The sequence below is a fragment of the Pleurodeles waltl genome, chromosome 6, assembly GCF_031143425.1.
Source record: "Pleurodeles waltl isolate 20211129_DDA chromosome 6, aPleWal1.hap1.20221129, whole genome shotgun sequence".
NCBI lineage: Eukaryota > Metazoa > Chordata > Amphibia > Caudata > Salamandridae > Pleurodeles > Pleurodeles waltl.
This window is the reverse complement of record NC_090445.1, coordinates 5,184,262-5,202,857: the sequence shown is the minus strand read 5'-3', so window position 1 is coordinate 5,202,857 and position 18,596 is coordinate 5,184,262. Positions and strand designations below refer to the sequence as shown.

The 18,596-nt window shown below is 52.9% G+C and overlaps 1 protein-coding gene across 1 annotated transcript in view; it reads left to right on the top strand.

Moving 5' to 3' along the window:
* The first annotated feature begins 4,861 nt into the window (after window positions 1-4,861).
* Window positions 4,862-18,596, top strand: part of CDK9 (cyclin dependent kinase 9) — a 28,409-nt gene continuing 14,674 nt past the window's right edge. The window contains exons 1-4 of the mRNA XM_069236957.1: window positions 4,862-4,987; window positions 5,907-5,988; window positions 16,476-16,566; window positions 18,059-18,225. Coding sequence (XP_069093058.1) covers window positions 5,968-5,988; window positions 16,476-16,566; window positions 18,059-18,225 — 279 coding nt within the window. The 5' untranslated portion in view covers window positions 4,862-4,987; window positions 5,907-5,967. The remainder of the gene's footprint in view (window positions 4,988-5,906; window positions 5,989-16,475; window positions 16,567-18,058; window positions 18,226-18,596) is intronic.

Here is an 18,596-nt window from a genome sequence, read left to right as displayed (position 1 = left end):
GTGGTGTGTGCTGTGCTCCTGTGTGTCCTGTGGTGTCTGCTGTGCTCCTGTGTGTGCTGTGGTGTCTGCTGTGGCTCCTGTGTGTGCTGTGGTGTCTGCTCTGTGCTCCTGTGTGTGCTGTGGTGTCTGCTGTGCTCCTGTGTGTCCTGTGGTGTCTGCTGTGCTCCTGTGTGTCCTGTGGTGTCTGCTCTGTGCTCCTGTGTGTGCTGTGGTGTCTGCTGTGGCTCCTGTGTGTGCTGTGGTGTCTGCTGTGGCTCCTGTGTGTGCTGTGGCATCTTCTGTGGCTCCTGTGTGTGCTGTGGTGTCTGCTCTGGGCTCCTGTGTGTGCTGTGGTGTCTGCTGTGCTCCTGTGTGTGCTGTGGTGTCTGCTGTGCTCCTGTGTGTGCTGTGGTGTCTGCTGTGCTCCTGTGTGTCCTGTGGTGTCTGCTGTGCTCCTGTGTGTGCTGTGGTGTCTGCTGTGGCTCCTGTGTGTCCTGTGGTGTGTGCTGTGCTCCTGTGTGTCCTGTGGTGTCTGCTGTGGCTCCTGTGTGTCCTGTGGTGTGTGCTGTGCTCCTGTGTGTGCTGTGGTGTCTGCTCTGTGCTCCTGTGTGTGCTGTGGTGTCTGCTGTGGCTCCTGTGTGTGCTGTGGCATCTTCTGTGGCTCCTGTGTGTGCTGTGGTGTCTGCTCTGTGCTCCTGTGTGTGCTGTGGTGTCTGCTGTGCTCCTGTGTGTGCTGTGGTGTCTGCTGTGCTCCTGTGTGTCCTGTGGTGTCTGCTCTGGGCTCCTGTGTGTGCTGTGGTGTCTGCTGTGGCTCCTGTGTGTGCTGTGGTGTGTGCTGTGCTCCTGTGTGTCCTGTGGTGTGTGCTGTGCTCCTGTGTGTCCTGTGGTGTCTGCTGTGCTCCTGTGTGTGCTGTGGTGTCTGCTGTGGCTCCTGTGTGTGCTGTGGTGTCTGCTCTGTGCTCCTGTGTGTGCTGTGGTGTCTGCTGTGCTCCTGTGTGTCCTGTGGTGTCTGCTCTGTGCTCCTGTGGGTGCTGTGGTGTCTGCTGTGGCTCCTGTGTGTCCTGTGGTGTCTGCTGTGGCTCCTGTGTGTGCTGTGGTGTCTGCTCTGGGCTCCTGTGTGTGCTGTGGTGTCTGCTGTGGCTCCTGTGTGTGCTGTGGTGTCTGCTGTGGCTCCTGTGTGTGCTGTGGTGTCTGCTGTGGCTCCTGTGTGTGCTGTGGTGTCTGCTGTGGCTCCTGCGTGTGCTGTGGTGTCTGCTGTGGCTCCTGTGTGTCCTGTGGTGTCTGCTGTGTCTCCTGTGTGTGCTGTGGTGTCTGCTCTGTGCTCCTGTGGGTGCTGTGGTGTCTGCTGTGGCTCCTGTGTGTCCTGTGGTGTCTGCTGTGGCTCCTGTGTGTGCTGTGGTGTCTGCTCTGTGCTCCTGTGTGTGCTGTGGTGTCTGCTGTGGCTCCTGTGTGTGCTGTGGTGTCTGCTGTGGCTCCTGTGTGTGCTGTGGTGTCTGCTGTGGCTCCTGTGTGTCCTGTGGTGTCTGCTCTGTGCTCCTGTGTGCTGTGGTGTCTGCTGTGGCTCCTGTGTGTCCTGTGGTGTCTGCTCTGTGCTCCTGTGTGTGCTGTGGTGTGTGCTGTGGCTCCTGTGTGTGCTGTGGTGTCTGCTGTGGCTCCTGTGTGTGCTGTGGCGTCTTCTGTGGCTCCTGTGTGTGCTGTGGTGTCTGCTCTGTGCTCCTGTGTGTGCTGTGGTGTCTGCTGTGCTCCTGTGTGTGCTGTGGTGTCTGCTGTGCTCCTGTGTGTCCTGTGGTGTCTGCTCTGGTCTCCTGTGTGTGCTGTGGTGTCTGCTGTGGCTCCTGTGTGTGCTGTGGTGTGTGCTGTGCTCCTGTGTGTCCTGTGGTGTGTGCTGTGCTCCTGTGTGTCCTGTGGTGTCTGCTGTGCTCCTGTGTGTGCTGTGGTGTCTGCTGTGGCTCCTGTGTGTGCTGTGGTGTCTGCTCTGTGCTCCTGTGTGTGCTGTGGTGTCTGCTGTGCTCCTGTGTGTCCTGTGGTGTCTGCTCTGTGCTCCTGTGGGTGCTGTGGTGTCTGCTGTGGCTCCTGTGTGTCCTGTGGTGTCTGCTGTGGCTCCTGTGTGTGCTGTGGTGTCTGCTCTGGGCTCCTGTGTGTGCTGTGGTGTCTGCTGTGGCTCATGTGTGTGCTGTGGTGTCTGCTGTGGCTCCTGTGTGTGCTGTGGTGTCTGCTGTGGCTCCTGTGTGTGCTGTGGTGTCTGCTGTGGCTCCTGTGTGTCCTGTGGTGTCTGCTGTGTCTCCTGTGTGTGCTGTGGTGTCTGCTCTGTGCTCCTGTGGGTGCTGTGGTGTCTGCTGTGGCTCCTGTGTGTCCTGTGGTGTCTGCTGTGGCTCCTGTGTGTGCTGTGGTGTCTGCTCTGTGCTCCTGTGTGTGCTGTGGTGTCTGCTGTGGCTCCTGTGTGTGCTGTGGTGTCTGCTGTGGCTCCTGTGTGTGCTGTGGTGTCTGCTCTGTGCTCCTGTGTGCTGTGGTGTCTGCTGTGGCTCCTGTGTGTGCTGTGGTGTCTGCTGTGGCTCCTGTGTGTCCTGTGGTGTCTGCTCTGGGCTCCTGTGTGTGCTGTGGTGTCTGCTGTGGCTCCTGTGTGTCCTGTGGTGTCTGCTCTGTGCTCCTGTGTGCTGTGGTGTCTGCTGTGGCTCCTGTGTGCTGTGGTGTCTGCTGTGGCTCCTGTGTGTCCTGTGGTGTCTGCTCTGTGCTCCTGTGTGTGCTGTGGTGTGTGCTGTGGCTCCTGTGTGTGCTGTGGTGTCTGCTGTGGCTCCTGTGTGTGCTGTGGTGTCTGCTGTGCTCCTGTGTGCTGTGGCGTCTGCTGTGGCTCCTGTGTGTGCTGTGGTGTCTGCTGGGCTCCTGTGTGTGCTGTGGTGTCTGCTCTGGGCTCCTGTGTGTCCTGTGGTGTCTGCTCTGTGCTCCTGTGTGTGCTGTGGTGTCTGCTGTGCTCCTGTGTGTGCTGTGGTGTCTGCTGTGGCTCCTGTGTGTGCTGTGGTGTCTGCTCTGGCTCCTGTGTGTCCTGTGGTGTCTGCTGTGCTCCTGTGTGTGCTGTGGTGTCTGCTGTGGCTCCTGTGTGTGCTGTGGTGTCTGCTGTGCTCCTGTGTGTGCTGTGGTGTCTGCTGTGGCTCCTGTGTGTGCTGTGGTGTCTGCTGTGGCTCCTGTGTGTGCTGTGGTGTCTGCTGTGCTCCTGTGTGCTGTGGCGTCTGCTGTGGCTCCTGTGTGTGCTGTGGTGTCTGCTGTGGCTCCTGTGTGTGCTGTGGTGTCTGCTCTGTGCTCCTGTGGGTGCTGTGGAGTCTGCTGTGGCTCCTGTGTGTGCTGTGGTGTCTGCTCTGGGCTCCTGTGTGTGCTGTGGTGTCTGCTGTGCTCCTGTGTGTGCTGTGGTGTCTGCTCTGTGCTCCTGTGGGTGCTGTGGTGTCTGCTGTGGCTCCTGTGTGTGCTGTGGTGTCTGCTCTGGGCTCCTGTGTGTGCTGTGGTGTCTGCTGTGCTCCTGTGTGTGCTGTGGTGTCTGCTGTGCTCCTGTGTGTGCTGTGGTGTCTGCTGTGCTCCTGTGTGTGCTGTGGTGTCTGCTGTGCTCCTGTGTGTGCTGTGGTGTCTGCTGTGCTCCTGTGTGTGCTGTGGTGTCTGCTCTGTGCTCCTGTGGGTGCTGTGGAGTCTGCTGTGGCTCCTGTGTGTGCTGTGGTGTCTGCTCTGGGCTCCTGTGTGTGCTGTGGTGTCTGCTGTGCTCCTGTGTGTGCTGTGGTGTCTGCTCTGTGCTCCTGTGGGTGCTGTGGTGTCTGCTGTGGCTCCTGTGTGTGCTGTGGTGTCTGCTCTGGGCTCCTGTGTGTGCTGTGGTGTCTGCTGTGCTCCTGTGTGTGCTGTGGTGTCTGCTGTGCTCCTGTGTGTGCTGTGGTGTCTGCTGTGCTCCTGTGTGTGCTGTGGTGTCTGCTCTGTGCTCCTGTGTGTGCTGTGGTGTCTGCTCTGTGCTCCTGTGTGTGCTGTGGTGTCTGCTGTGGCTCCTGTGTGTGCTGTGGTGTCTGCTGTGGCTCCTGTGTGTGCTGTGGTGTCTGCTGTGCTCCTGTGTGTGCTGTGGTGTCTGCTGTGCTCCTGTGTGTGCTGTGGTGTCTGCTGTGCTCCTGTGTGTGCTGTGGTGTCTGCTGTGCTCCTGTGTGTGCTGTGGTGTCTGCTCTGTGCTCCTGTGTGTGCTGTGGTGTCTGCTGTGGCTCCTGTGTGTGCTGTGGTGTCTGCTGTGGCTCCTGTGTGTCCTGTGGTGTCTGCTCTGTGCTCCTGTGTGTGCTGTGGTGTCTGCTGTGCTCCTGTGTGTGCTGTGGTGTCTGCCGTGGGAGGGGCTGCAGGTCTGGGGGTGTTGTGGGGTGGGGGGGGCTACGGTGGGGGCTCCGGTGCCGCTGCACCTGCTGCACTCCTCCCCCCCCCCCCCGCCGCTAAGAGAACTCTGGAGACTAAATCCTAGAGAATCCGTCCCGGCATGCACTGCACCGGAAGCTGCCGCTGCGTCCGCGGCGTGACCCGGAAGTGGAGCGAGAGAGCGGAAGTGTGCGGGGCAGGAGGGGAAGAGAGTGAGACACCGAGAGTCACCCCGAGGAGAGAGACCCCCGGGGCGGGAGACAGCGAGGGATAGACGGGGACTGAGGCCCCAAACTGAGATACCCCCGCGGAGGGAGCGAGAGACCCCCGAACAGCAGAGGGGACCCCGGGGCTGAGACCCCCGAGCCGGGAGCGAGACCCCCCAAGAGGGAAGAGGGAGAGACCCCCCGGGCGAGGGGCTGAGGGCAGAGGGACCCCCGAGGGAGAGCAGATCCCCGGGCGCCCCCTCCTCCTGCCCCACCCTGGCGGCCCCGCCGGCCCCCCCGCGCCCCGCCGAGCTGCCCCCGGAGCTGGGCTCCCCCCGGGGGCCGGCGCTGCTGCGGCACTATGAGGCCGTGGAGTTCCCCTTCTGCGACGAGGTGTCCAAGTACGAGAAGCTGGCCAAGATCGGGCAGGGCACCTTCGGGTGAGGACCCCCCCAAACCCCTCACACCCCAGACACCCCCCATCCCTCATCACAGACCCCCTACCCACCCCCAAGCACCAGAAGCTGGCCAAGATCGGGCAGGGCACCTTCGGGTGAGGACCCCCCCAAACCCCTCACACCCCAGACACCCCCCATCCCTCATTCATCACAGACCCCCTACCCACCCCCAAGCACCAGAAGCTGGCCAAGATCGGGCAGGGCACCTTCGGGTGAGGACCCCCCCAAACCCCTCACACCCCAGACACCCCCCATCCCTCATTCATCACAGACCCCCTACCCACCCCCAAGCACCAGAAGCTGGCCAAGATCGGGCAGGGCACCTTCGGGTGAGGACACCCCCAAACCCCAGACACCCCCTCACCCATCCCTCATCACAGACCCCCTACCCACCCCCAAGCACCAGAAGCTGGTCCAGATCCGGCAGGGCACATTCGGGTGACACCCCCTAGAGGCACCCTCCGACACACCATACCCCGCTGACACCCCACACACCTTCCTACTCCTCATCACAGACCCCCTTGCCCCAAGTACGAGAAGCTGGCCATGATCGGGCAGAGCAACCTTTGGGTGAAGACCTAAAAACACACCCCCATAACCCGACTAGCCCTCATCGCAAACCACCCCCAAGTATAAAAAGCTGGCCAAGATTGGACATGGCACCTTCGGGTGAGGATCCCCCCCCCCCCCCCCCCAACCAAGCACACTCTCCTGAAACCCCCTCACACTCTCCTTAGCCATCATCACAGGCCCTCTACCCACCCCCAAGTACGAGAAGACACCCAATGCCCCTCCCCCGAGCCTAATCCCACCTCCCCCGTCAGAGTCCCTCCTGCCACCCCTATCCTAGAGCCTTCAAGGCACCTCTGTACTTACTCCTCCCTTTGTTTCCTCTGCACAGGGAGGTGTTTAAAGCCAAGCATCGACACACCGGCAAGAAGGTGGCGCTGAAGAAAGTGCTGATGGAAAATGAGAAGGAAGGGGTAAGTCATGGCAGCCCATGTGGCCTTGTTAGGGATGCTTCGGCCCAGGGTCCTGCAAGTTAAGGATCACAGCTGCCACAGTGTGGCAGACTGGACGTACAAGTGGTTGGGGCAGAGACCTCCACATTGTGCATTAGAGAGAAGTGATGTTCACCCTGTGAATCACGACATGCCTGGTTGGGGGGGGGGGGGGGCTGTGAATGCTTGTCTGTAAGATATTGGATCTGTCTTTGTGTTTCAGGGCACTCAGTGGTTACTGGGATTTCTTTTTTGGTGGCTACTGTCATTCTGCTGCTGTGGGGTCTTCAGTGCTGATATTCTCCAGTTAGATAACTACTAGGTCGTTAGTCTCTGCAAGCAGTTAACTCAGATGGACTTAGTCAAGCAGATAGTGCAGAAAAAATACAAGCCAATACCCCGTCATACCCATTTCTTCCAAGGAAAATAGGTTGAGACCGGATTTGTATATGGTGCAGGTAAACTTATGTTGTAGAAAAAAAATCTGAGGGTTGTAGCCACTTCTGCGGCTGTCGCACAACGTGAGCAGTTAGACCTGAATATGGAAGGTCTCAGATTCTGATTCCTGAACAAACTCCCGTTTGTAAAAGGATCAGAATTAAGACAATATATAACAGGGCCCCAGAGAGGGCAATAACAGGGCTTTAGAGAGAGCAGTAACCACATGGGAGGAGGCAATAATGACGCAGCAGACTGAGCATTAACAGGGCACTAGAGAGGGCAATAACCGCATCAGAGAGTGCAATAATGAGGCATCAGAGGTGTTAGCAGAGCAATAAGACATCAGAGGATGGAATGATGGGGGCAACAGCGGCAATAATAGGACATCACCAAGAGCAATAACCAGACAGAGGGGGCACTAATGAGGCATCAGAGGTGTTAGCAGGGCTGTAAGGAAATGCCTCCTTGGCATGGGTTACCCCCTAACTTTTTGCCTTTGCTGATGCTAAGTTATGATTTGAAAGTGTGCTGGGACACGGCTAACCAGGCCCCAGCACCAGTGTTCTTTCCCTAAACTGTACCTTTGTCTCCACAGTTGGCACCACCCGGGCACTTAGGTAAGTCCCTTGTAACTGGTACCAAGGGCCCTGATGCCAGGGAAGGTCTCTAAGGGCTGCAGCATGTCTTATGCCACCCTGGGGACCCCTCACTCAGCACATGCACACTGCCTCACATTTTGTGTGTGCTGGTGGGGAGAAAATGACAAAGTCGACATGGCACTTCCCTCAGAGTGCCATGCCAATCTCACACTGCCTGTGCCATGGGCAAGTCACTCCTCTAGCAGGCCTTACAGCCCTAAGGCAGGGTGCACTGTACCACAGGTGAGGGCATATGTGCACGAACACTATGCCTCTACAGTGTCTAAGCAAAACCGTAGACATTATAAGTGCAGGGTAGCCATAAGAGTATATGGTCTGGGAGGTTGTCAAACACGAACTCCACAGTACCATAATGGCTACACTGAAAACTGGGAAGTTTGGTATCAAACTTCTCAGCACAATAAATGCACACTGATGCCAGTGTACAATTTATTGTATCATACACCCAAAGGGCATCTTAGAGATGCCCCCTGAATACCTACCCGACTTCTAGTGTAGGCTGACCAGTTTCTGCCAGCCTGCCACACACCAGACATGTTGCTGGCCACATGGGGAGAGTGCCTTTGTCACTCTGTGGCCAGGAACAAAGCCTGTACTGGGTGAAGTCTCACGCTTCCGGCGGCAAGAGTGAGTTCTTTCAAAGTTGTTTCTTTGTTGCAAACTGATTGCAGTTTTTGGACAGGGCCGCTATTCTCAGGCGTTTCTTGGTCCTTCTGGTTCAGGGCAGTCCTCTGTGTCCTCCGAGGTCGCTGGTCCCTGTCGGATGCGTCACTGTGCAGGTTCTTTGAGTCTGGATACAGGCCGGTAGGGTTGGGCCCAAGTCAGTTGTCGTCTCTGCGGGGCTTTCAGGTCAGCAGTCCTTCTTCTTGTTGTAGGTTGCATGAATCTGATTTCCTGGGTTCAGGGTCGCCCCTAACTACTAAATTTAGGGGTGTGTTTAGGTCAGGCGGGCAGTAGCCAGTGGCTACTGCCCTTGAGGGTGGCTGTACCCTCTTTGTTCTCCTCCCAGAGGGGAGGGGGGCACATCCCTATTCCTATTGGGGAATCCTCCAAACTCAAGATGGAGGATTTCTAAAGGAAGGGGTCACCTCAGCTCAGGGCACCTGAGGGGCTGTCCTGACTGGTGGGTGACTCCTTCTTGTTTTCCTCATTATCTCCTCCAGCCTTGCTGCCACAAGTGGGGGTAGTGGCCAGAGAGGCGGACATCCCCACTAGCTGGGATGCCCTGGGGTGCTGTAACAAAAGGCATGAGTCTTTGAGGCTCACCTCCAGGTGTTACAGTTCCTGCAGGGGGAGGTGAGATACACCTCCCCCAGTACAGGCTTTGTTCCTGGCCATAGAGTGACAAAGAGTGGTTGTGGCAGGCTGGCAGAAACTGGTCACCCTAGCACTAAGAGTCGGACTGGTATTCAGGGGTCATCTCTGAGATGCCCTCTGGGTGTATTTTACAATAAATTCTACACTGGCATCAGTGTGCATTTATTGTGCTGAGAAGTTTGATACCAAATTTCCCAGATTTCAGCATAGCCATTATGGAACTGTGGAGTTGGTAATTTACAGACTCCCAGACCATATACTCTTTATGGCTACCCTACACTTACAATGTCTAAGATTTTGCTTAGGCACTGTAGGTGCATAGTGCTTGTGCACTGATGCCCTGAGCTGTGGTATAGTGCACCCTGTCTAAGGGCTGTAAGGCCTGCTAGAGGGGTGACTTACCTATGCCACAGGCAGTGTGAGGTTGTCATGGCACCCTGAGCGGGGTCCCATGTCGACTTAGTCATTTTCTCCCCACCAGCACACACAAGCTGTGAGGCAGTGTTCATGTTCTGTGTGAGGGGTCCCCAGGGTGGCATAAGACAGGCTGCACCCCTTAGAGACCTTCCCTTGCCACAGGGCCCTTAATACCAGGTGTACCATTTACAAGGGACTTATCTGTGTGCCAGGGCTGTGCCAATTGTGGGAACAAAGGTACAGTTTAGGGAAAGAACACTGGTGCTAGGGCCTGGTTAGCAGGGTCCCAGCACACTTTCAATCATAACTGGCATCAACAAAAGGCAAAAAGTGAGGGGGTAACCATGCCAAGGAGGCATTTCATTACAAAGTGTCTTTAGGTTCTGATGTGAACGGTGGTAGTCTGACCTTCTGTGTTCTTCTGGTGAGGAAGGGCTTGATCCAGTTCACAGCTTTGTCTCGGATGTCGACGCCATGCAGCCTGCCGCAGTTGTACAGAAACAGATTTAGAATAAATAGAAAGGGCAATAACAAGGCATAAGATAAAGCAATGACATAATGCCAGAAAGGGAAATGGCAGGTCATAGGATAACGTTGGCCAAATTATGCAGCAAGAAAAGGTAAGTACTGTGGCGTATGGTGGCACATTTTTAGTCTTAGCGTTACTTCATTATTTTGTAATTTCAACACTTGTTAATACTGTGGACATAGGTTGCATCTCATTGGTGCCAGTTTAACAGCAGAACATTGCAATAAGCTGCAGAAAGGTGATCAGTCCACCTTTGCAAAGGGCCTTCCACTGTGCAGCCACGTGTTGCTGTGTTTGTGTAACGTCTAAACTGGAAACTTTCTTTTTGTTAAAATCTGCGGCATATGCAGCAGATGATGGATGATCTGGTGAATGCGGCAAATCCTTAATTATGCAAAACGTGCAGCATCCGCACAACTGCGTAAGTCCCGCAGCTCTCGTCAAGAGGCGTCCGGTGGGGCCATTTACAGGGAGCTAGAGTGGAAAACAACAGCGCCAGAACAATACTGGCACATGGAACAGGTTAGGCGGGAAGTAAATAAGGCAATGGTAATATTTCAGAGATGGCATTAATATTGCTTCAGAGAGAGCGCTAGCAGGGCATTTGGTGGGTTAACTTGGCGTCAGAGTGGACAATGATAGGGCCTCAGAAGTGTCAATCACCGAGCAGCAGTGGCAGAAATAATAGCCCATTAGATAGGAGAATAACAGTAAACACTTACACACAGATCTTATGGTCCACAATGTGAGAGGACACCCCCAATTCCATCAAGGCAAGGAGTAAGACAGCGGTGCGCTCTAGTCCCATTTTTATTTCTACTCTACATAAATGGGTTATATGATTTCCTGCTGAGGCGCGGGGAGGACTTTCGCAGGACTCTGCATTCATCTAGTCTACTGCAAATGGCCTTCAAGGCCTCCAAGGCCTCTTTGTATCTTTTATGCAGGACCTTGGCAAAGTGCTACATAATGGCACGTGGTGCCCGAAATACAAAGTCTAAACAATTTAGTACGGGGGGAAAATGTCCTTAGCAAGGTGAAGGGTTTTTGTTATCTAGGTATGCATGTAAGCTCCTCCATGCTATGGAATTCTCATCTTAAGGTCAGCACTCAACAACTTGAGGTGATCCTTTGCTTCACATGTAAATTAGGTCATAAACCAATACAACAGATGGTGACGCTCTATAAATCTAAATGTGTAACCGCAGCTACATATGGGACGGGACTGTGGGGTCATGGCAAAGTAGACTCGCTACAATGTATTGAGAACAAATTTGTACATAGGTTACTGTTGGTACCCAAAAACGTAGCAAATAATTCTGTCACCAGGGGCTGGGTTTGCATTACTTGGAGGACTTGGTTGCTGTCTCTCCGCTTTTATTGTGGATTAGATGCTAGAGAACCCCTGAGGCCACTTTAGTGCAAGATTGCATGACTGATTGTCTGTAATTGGCCAATACGAATAGGATCCCTTGGCTCTCATATCTGAAAACGTCTTTTTGAAATCTGGGGCTTGAATATATGTGTGCAGACTCCAAGTCCCTGCCTGGAAATGTAAAAGAGGTGGTGAAACAGCGCTATAGAGAGAATACTGTGAGTCTTGCTCGAACTCTCTGAGGCATTCAACAAGTCTACAACATACGAATCGGAAGACTCCACGCGATCAGCATCCAAGGACCCACACTGAAATGGATCCGCTCCTTCCTCACGGGAAGAACTCAGAACGTCAGACTGCCACCCTTCACATATTAATCCAAGAGGCTTATCTGCGGAGTCCCCTAAGGATTGTCCCTCAGCCCTATCCGTTTCAACGTCTGCAAAACACCTGTTGCCAACACCATCCGATCACAAGGCATCAACAACATTTCTTATACCCACGAGACACAGCTAATCCTCTCCCTAATTGACAACACAAACACCATCAAAATCAACTGGATGACCATGGTAGCGGAGTGGATGAGAGCCAACTGCCTGAAGCTTAAATCCGAATAGACAGAAGTACTGATGTTCGACAACAAGGCATCTCTGTGGGATGCCACCTGGTGGCCGATAGAGCTAGGACCAACACCTGCCGGGGTTAACGTCAACCCTAAACTCACCTTGTGGTGAGGTCAACCCAGGGTGGGCACTTGCTAGTTGGTTGGGCCACCTGTACACAGGCTGTGGGCATCGGGTGCAGAGTGGTAAGGACTCCCACATTCGGAGTGAGGCTGGAGGCCTTGGTTGTTGTTTCTTCTTGGACAGGGCACCCTGAGAGGAGTGCCATGTCGACTTTGCCTTTTTTCCCCACCAGCACACACAATATGCAATAGCAGTGTGCATGGGTTTGGTGAGGGGTCCCTTAGGGTTGCACAACACTTGCTGCAGCCCTTAGGGACATTCTCTGGTCACAGTGCCCATTGTACCACTGGTAACATTTACAAGGGTGATATCTTGGTGCCAGAGGTGTGCCAATTGTGGAGACAATGGTACATTTTTTAGGGAAAGTACACGTGTACTGGGGCTTGGTTAGCAGGATCCCAGCACGCTTTCAATCAAATCAGCAACATCATCAGGGGAAAAAGTGTGTGTGTGTGTGGGGGTGGGGGGGGGGTAACTGCAACAAGGGGCAGTTTCCCACAATACGCCAATGCTGTTGCCAGTATTGGTTGTATGATTCCATGCACCTTAGGGGCTCCTTAGCGGACTCCCAGTGCTGCTCTTACAAATCTTCTGGGGTTTTCCGAGCAACCAGCGCTGCTGCCACCCATCAGACAGGTTTCTGCCCTCCTGCTGCTTGACCAGATCAGGCAGGGGAAGGCAGAACAAAGAATTTCCTTTGGGAGAAGGGGGTAACACCCTCTCCTGTGGAAATAGGTGTTAAAAGGCTTGGGAGGGGAAGCCTCACCAAGCCACTGGTCTGCTTTGAAAGGGCACCCCCAGTCCATGCTCTGGCGTGAAACTGGACAAAGGAAAAAGGAGTGACCTCTCCCCTGTCAATCACCACCCCAGGGGAGGTGGACACTCGATTCTGCCATCTTGAATCCAAGATGGGCAGGGGCCCCTAGGAGCATCTGAGTGGCCAGGTCAGACAGGTGACTAAGCCCCCTTCCTGGGCTATTTAGGGTCTCCCTCTTGGGTGGGTCCTCAGATTCAATGTGCAAAATTCTAGCAGGACCCCTCTGCATTTACTAAATCTTCTGGCTACTGGAACTGCAAATGGACTCTTAAGGAATCGACAATCTGCAACTTCAGCAACGACTCCGCTTTGCATCATTGTTTCTCTGGCTCCTTCCAGCAACTGTGCATTCTCTGAGGCCGATGAGACTGCAGCCTGCACCAAGAAGTAAGAAATCTCCCTTGGACTAAAGGAGTCACTCCCCTGCATCTGCAGGCACTGACTGCAACAACGTCTGGCTGCGTGGATCTGCTCTCCTTTGGAACTGCGTGGATCCTGCATCATAGGTAGTGGTCTGGAGTGGTCCCCTTGGTCCTCTCTGCCAGCTGTCCAACTTGGGAGACGGTAAGCCCCTGGCTTTCCAATTTGGGAGACGGTACCTCTGTGACTGTGACTGTGACTGTTGCAACTCCCAAGGCTTGTTCGCTCCTGCTCCAAGGTATCTTCAGGGTCCGTGCAGCACCGGCCCCCAGCACTTCTTCCTGCCAAGCACAGTCCCCTCTCTGCTGCTCCAGTGACATGGGACTCCTCTTCAGGTGCACTGACTGAGTCTCATTGTGCCTTGCTGTACCTGCTGCCAGTGGGTTGCCTGTGGGGGCTGCGACTGCTTCTGGTGACTCACCCGACTGCTGAGGGTCACCCCAGGGTCTTTATTGGTCCTCTTCAGCCTTGCAACTTGGCCTTTTCTTCTTTTACATTTGCCAAGGCTGGTTGGTGGTTCCTCCGCACCACTGACCCACTGTAGCCCAACAGCCGACGTGGGACACCATCTGCATCACTTCAGGAACTTCTCTTCATCTTCAGTGCTGCGCAGCTGGTCTTCATCTTCCCCCGTCGAACTGGTCCTGCATCCACAGAAGGGTGGGTAGTGGCTCCTGCCACAACCAGACACTTCATCACTAACTGGACTTGGTCCCCTTCCTTTGCAGGTCCTCTTCTGCCAGAATCCACCTTTGGGTTCTTCCAGCCTTGTCTGGGTCTTGCATAATCCTTTTACTAAGTCCTCCAGTTGGTTTTGGGGAAAACCAGGTACTTACTTCTGCTCTCCTGGTCGCTGGGGGGGGGGGGGTTTCACTTGTGGTACTCCTCTCTTGGGGTTCCTAGTTCCTCGAGCTCCCTTCCAAAGATTCCACATCCTTTTGGTAGGAGACTGTATCTCGCATACCACTTACTTAGCATATGGTTTGACCCTCCCCTAGGGACCTCACTGTTTTCCTCTACGATTGCCAGTGCTTGTTTTTATGCTCTTCACTGATTGCTAGGGTGCATATAATAAATGTGTTTACTTGCATCCGTTGGGGGACTGCCTATTAGTATTCTAGTATTTGTAAACCCCCTTCTCACCATGACTAAGCAAGTCAATGCTGTCTCGTCTTCTTGCTTCCACACCCTTCGAATGCTCCGAAAGATCTTCCGCTGGATCCCCGCCAATACCAGAAAGACTGTTACCCCGCCACAGCCACATCTCCGCCCACCTGAAACATCTGCACTGGCTTCCCGTCAACAAAGGGATCACCTTCAGGCTCCTCACCCACGCACACAAAGCCCTTCACAATAAGGGCCCCAAATACCTCAACAGTCGCCTCGCCTTCTACACGCCCACCCGTCAACTTCGCTCAACCAGCCTCGCTCTCGCCACCGTCCCTCGCATCCGCAGAACCACCGCTGGAGGTAAATCCTTCTCCTACCTGGCAGCCAAGACATGGAACTCCCTTCCTGTCCACCTCAGGACTACCCAGGACCACCTCGCCTTTAGGAAGCGCCTCCAGACCTGGCTCTTCGAGCAGCAGTAACCCCCTAGCGCCTTGACACTCTCATGGGTGAGTAGCGCGCTCTATAAATGCCTTGATTGATTGATTGATTAGTATAAATAAAGTACCTTTATTTTTGTAACACTATGTGGTTCCTTTCATGCGTGTAAGTGCTGTGTGACTACAGTGGTATTGTACAAGCTTTGCTTATATCCTAGATAAGTCTTGGCTGCTCAGCTACCGCCACCCCTAGAGCCCGGGCTTCCTAGACGCCGTCTACACCTCACTAATAGGGGATACCTGGACCTGGTATAAGGTGTAAGTACCTTAGGTACCCACCACACACCAGGGCAGCCTCCTACAGTCCTTCTTGGTGCTCTTGAACACCTGCAGCCAGTGTGATTCGCTGTATCAAAAGTCATTGTGTGATCTGGAAGCCCTTAGGTGCAGGCCTCTCTTTTGCCATCATTTTCAGGCTCTCGTCGGGCACCATTCGTGTGTCTGTTTCCAAGCTACAACCGTCTGTAAAGCCGGATGGATTGGCTTAAGTCAGAAATTGTTTCTTTTGATGTGTTGTTTCTGGTGAGTGTTCGCAACATTTTTATTTCGCACCTAGACAGCGCATGTGCTGTCTCTTCGAGGCTTTTGTGTTCGATCAATGGGCTTAGAGACTTCTCATTGGTTCCTTTTGTTGTCACTCTCATTTGCTTGCTTCTTAGTGATCCGCTGCTGTAGGGTTCCTTTCTTGAGCATGGGCGCATTACTTGTCTGCTTTCACTACTCATGTTTTTTTAGACATTTCTTTTTTCATTCTGTATAAGCAGTGTACCAGAGAATGTGTTTCTCAGCTGGCTGTCTTGTGCACTTACCCCTCCTTGTTCCTCCTGTTGTCTGTGTTGCCTTGCCCCCATCCTCCTGTCCCCTTGTCCCTAAGTGTTTCATGTCCCACTCTCTTGCCTCCCAGCAATAAAAACTAATGAGTGCAATCATGCAGCCAGCACTGGCTACATCATATCAAAACTTTTTTTTCGTTTTAAAACTTTGTCATGCTGCACAGCAGGCAGGTTTCTGTGAAACATGGCTGAAAAGTATTGCAAATCCTGTTAGTTTTGCCACTGCTTGTTTAATAACTTGTCCATGAAGGGGATCGCTATCACCCGTCTGAAATAGTTTAATTGATCAGTGTCTGCAGAGAGTTTCTTTGGTAAGGGATTCATGTAACCCTTTTCCAAACACTCGAGGAAATGATCTGGATCGGAGGAAGCAGTTGGTAATCTGCAGCCAAAAGGGAGTCCACGCCACACAATGACACAGAATGACACTCACTCCTATTAAGCCAGTTGATCTCACATAGGCGAGACACTGCACACTTGAGATGCTCCGCAGAATGCCCTGGTTATGCCACTGTGGACACAGCGGAAGTGGCATGTATGTGAGAATGTGCTGTGAGTGGGGTAGCTGGATTTCAGGCTCTCAGGAACTGCCATGCTTGCCTGTAATTGTGTGTAAAAGGCCTTGGGACTTTGTACGTTCTGCAGTAGATCCATGCTTGCATGTAATCGTGTGTTCAAGGCCGTGGGACATTGTAAATTCTGCAGTCGATCCATGCTTGCATGTAACTGTGTGTTCAAGGCCATGGGACACTGTAAATTCTGCAGTCGATCCATGCTTGCATGTAATCGTGTGTTCAAGGCCGTGTGACATTGTAAATTCTGCAGTAGATCCATGCTTGCATGTAATCGTGTGTTCAAGGCCGTAAGACATTCTAAATTCTGCAGTAGATCCATGCTTGCATGTAATCGTGTGTTCAAGGCCGTGGGACATTGTAAATTCTGCAGTCGATCCATGCTTGCATGTAACTGTGTGTTCAAGGCCATGGGACATTGTAAATTCTGCAGTAGATCCATGCTTGCATGTAATCGTGTGTTCAATGCCGTAAGACATTCTAAATTCTGCAGTAGATCCATGCTTGCATGTAATTGTGTGTTCAAGGCCATGGGACATTATAAATTCTGCAGTAGATGGCTGCAAGAGTTGTTGCAGAGGCGCTGAGAGGGAGACTTTCTTCCTGATAGGGTTGGAACCAGAGGCTCCCTCTCAGAATGACAGCTTCTGCTCAGGCGTCCTCAGTCCATGTGTGGTCTTCGCTAGACATGTGATATTCACAGATCTTTCCTTCTGATCTGTTTCCTTCTCAGTTCCCCATCACAGCCTTGAGGGAAATCAAAATCCTGCAACTGCTGAAGCACGAGAATGTGGTGAATCTAATCGAGATTTGCAGGACGAAAGGTACCAGAAATCGTATGTACCAAGCGTGAGGCTTTAAACCATATTTTACACACACCCCACTGCATGCAGCTTCTGGAGTACTGTGTGCAGGGTTCCTTGGCGAGGACAGGCGCTAGCGGTATATCCACTCTCACTGTGCTTCCCGAGTGGCGCCTCTGAGTGGAGAGCTTTACACAAGTGCCTGATCAAGTTATTAGCTGTGAGGGTTGTACACATAAGCACAGTCTGTGGAGTGCCCTCTACAGCATCTTTCTGGGGAATGTGTCATTACATCGGTAGTATTGAGGCGACGTACACGTTGCAACGCCCCATGACTAACTGTGAGGGATGTACACACTGTCTGGGGAGTGCTCTTGGTAAAACATCTTTCATTCACCCGCAGACATTTCCTGCAGCATTAAAAGTATGATCTGTGGAGATAAAGTAACACTGTGGCATTAGTAATCTAATGCGGGGAGATGAGCGCACGTTGACCCTACAAACTGTCTTTTGGTTTGTAACACACTACTGTGACAAGCCGAGTCTAGGTTACGTACGAAGTGTGGGGTGACCTGCTCAGTCTCTGGGGAAGTACTCCTTACAGCATCAAAATCATTATTGCATGCAGTGTTGTGTAAAATATTTACATGCATGTTCTGTGTATTTTCAATGACTAGTGCTTTGTGGCTCTTACTTTGTAGGTGGCTTTTTTGTATTCTCTATTGGTCTTTGACTAATTCTCTTCTCCGCTTTTTATAGCCGACACCTCAGTTCCCAGTTTGCTTGTTTGATAGTTTTATTTACAAGTGTGCTGGGTAATCATGTACAATCCTGCATGTATCGCAAGACTCGTGCCTAACTCTGCATAACATTGGTGCTAACCTGCTATTTGAGGTCCTTTGGTGTCAACTTGTGGGCTCCATTCAAAGTTTCACACGTCTTCTGGCACTCTCACTTTCTGGCACTCTCACCTTCTGGCACTCTCACCTTCTGGCACTCTCACCTTCTGGCACTCTCACCTTCTGGCACTCTCACCTTCTGGCACTCTCACCTTCGGGCACTCTCACCTTCGGGCACTCTCACCTTCGGGCACTCTCACCTTCGGGCACTCTCACCTTCTGGCACTCTCACCTTCTGGCACTCTCACTTTCTTGGTTGCAAACAACACTGTGTATTACTCCCACCTTGCGAGACAGCCAACAGCTCTGAGCATCCCACAGCTTGTCGATCTATGGTCATGAGGTTGGTAAATGGGAAAAAACAGGCCTAGGCGTGCTTGGAGCTGCTGACTTAGTCATTGTTGGATTCTCCACATTGGCTCCGCTTGCTAGGGTCTTTTCTTGCCAGTCATTGTATTTTCCATTGTGTTGGTCTAGTTTGGTTTCTGTTGCAGCTGGATCCTCCTCGGATCACATTCGTTAGACACCTGTTGTGTGCAGTGCCCATTCTCCACTACTGTGGTTTGACTTACACACGCAGGACGTTAGATACCAGTGTTTCCCTTTTCCCACAGCTAACCAGTACAACCGCTACAAGGGCAGCATCTACCTGGTCTTCGACTTCTGTGAGCACGACCTTGCCGGCCTGCTCAGCAACGCCCATGTAAAATTCACCCTCTCCGAGATCAAGAAAGTCATGCAGATGCTACTCAATGGCCTTTACTACATTCACAGGAATAAGGTGAGAACTGGTGGGCTTTGTGTGTGCTTGAATCAGCATTCGAAGACTCCATTCATCACTAAGGTTTTCCTATAGCCACAGTAGCAAGGTTTGAACTGGCAGTCTTGGGACCGCGTGGGTCCAGGTGTGCTTGAATCAGTGATTGCAAACTCTGCAAAGGGCCCATATGTATAGGAGCCAGGTGAGAACTGGCAGAGCTCTGAACCTGGGAGTATTATGGCCAGATGCACGACAATAGGGCTCTCAATCTGGGCATGTGGGGTTCCCTACCATACAAAATCAAGAAACTGAGGAGCTACAATTTTTTTTTTAGAGTGGGTTCTCTCCACTTCCAGCAACAAAATACACCAAAGAGAGAACTCACTAGGTAG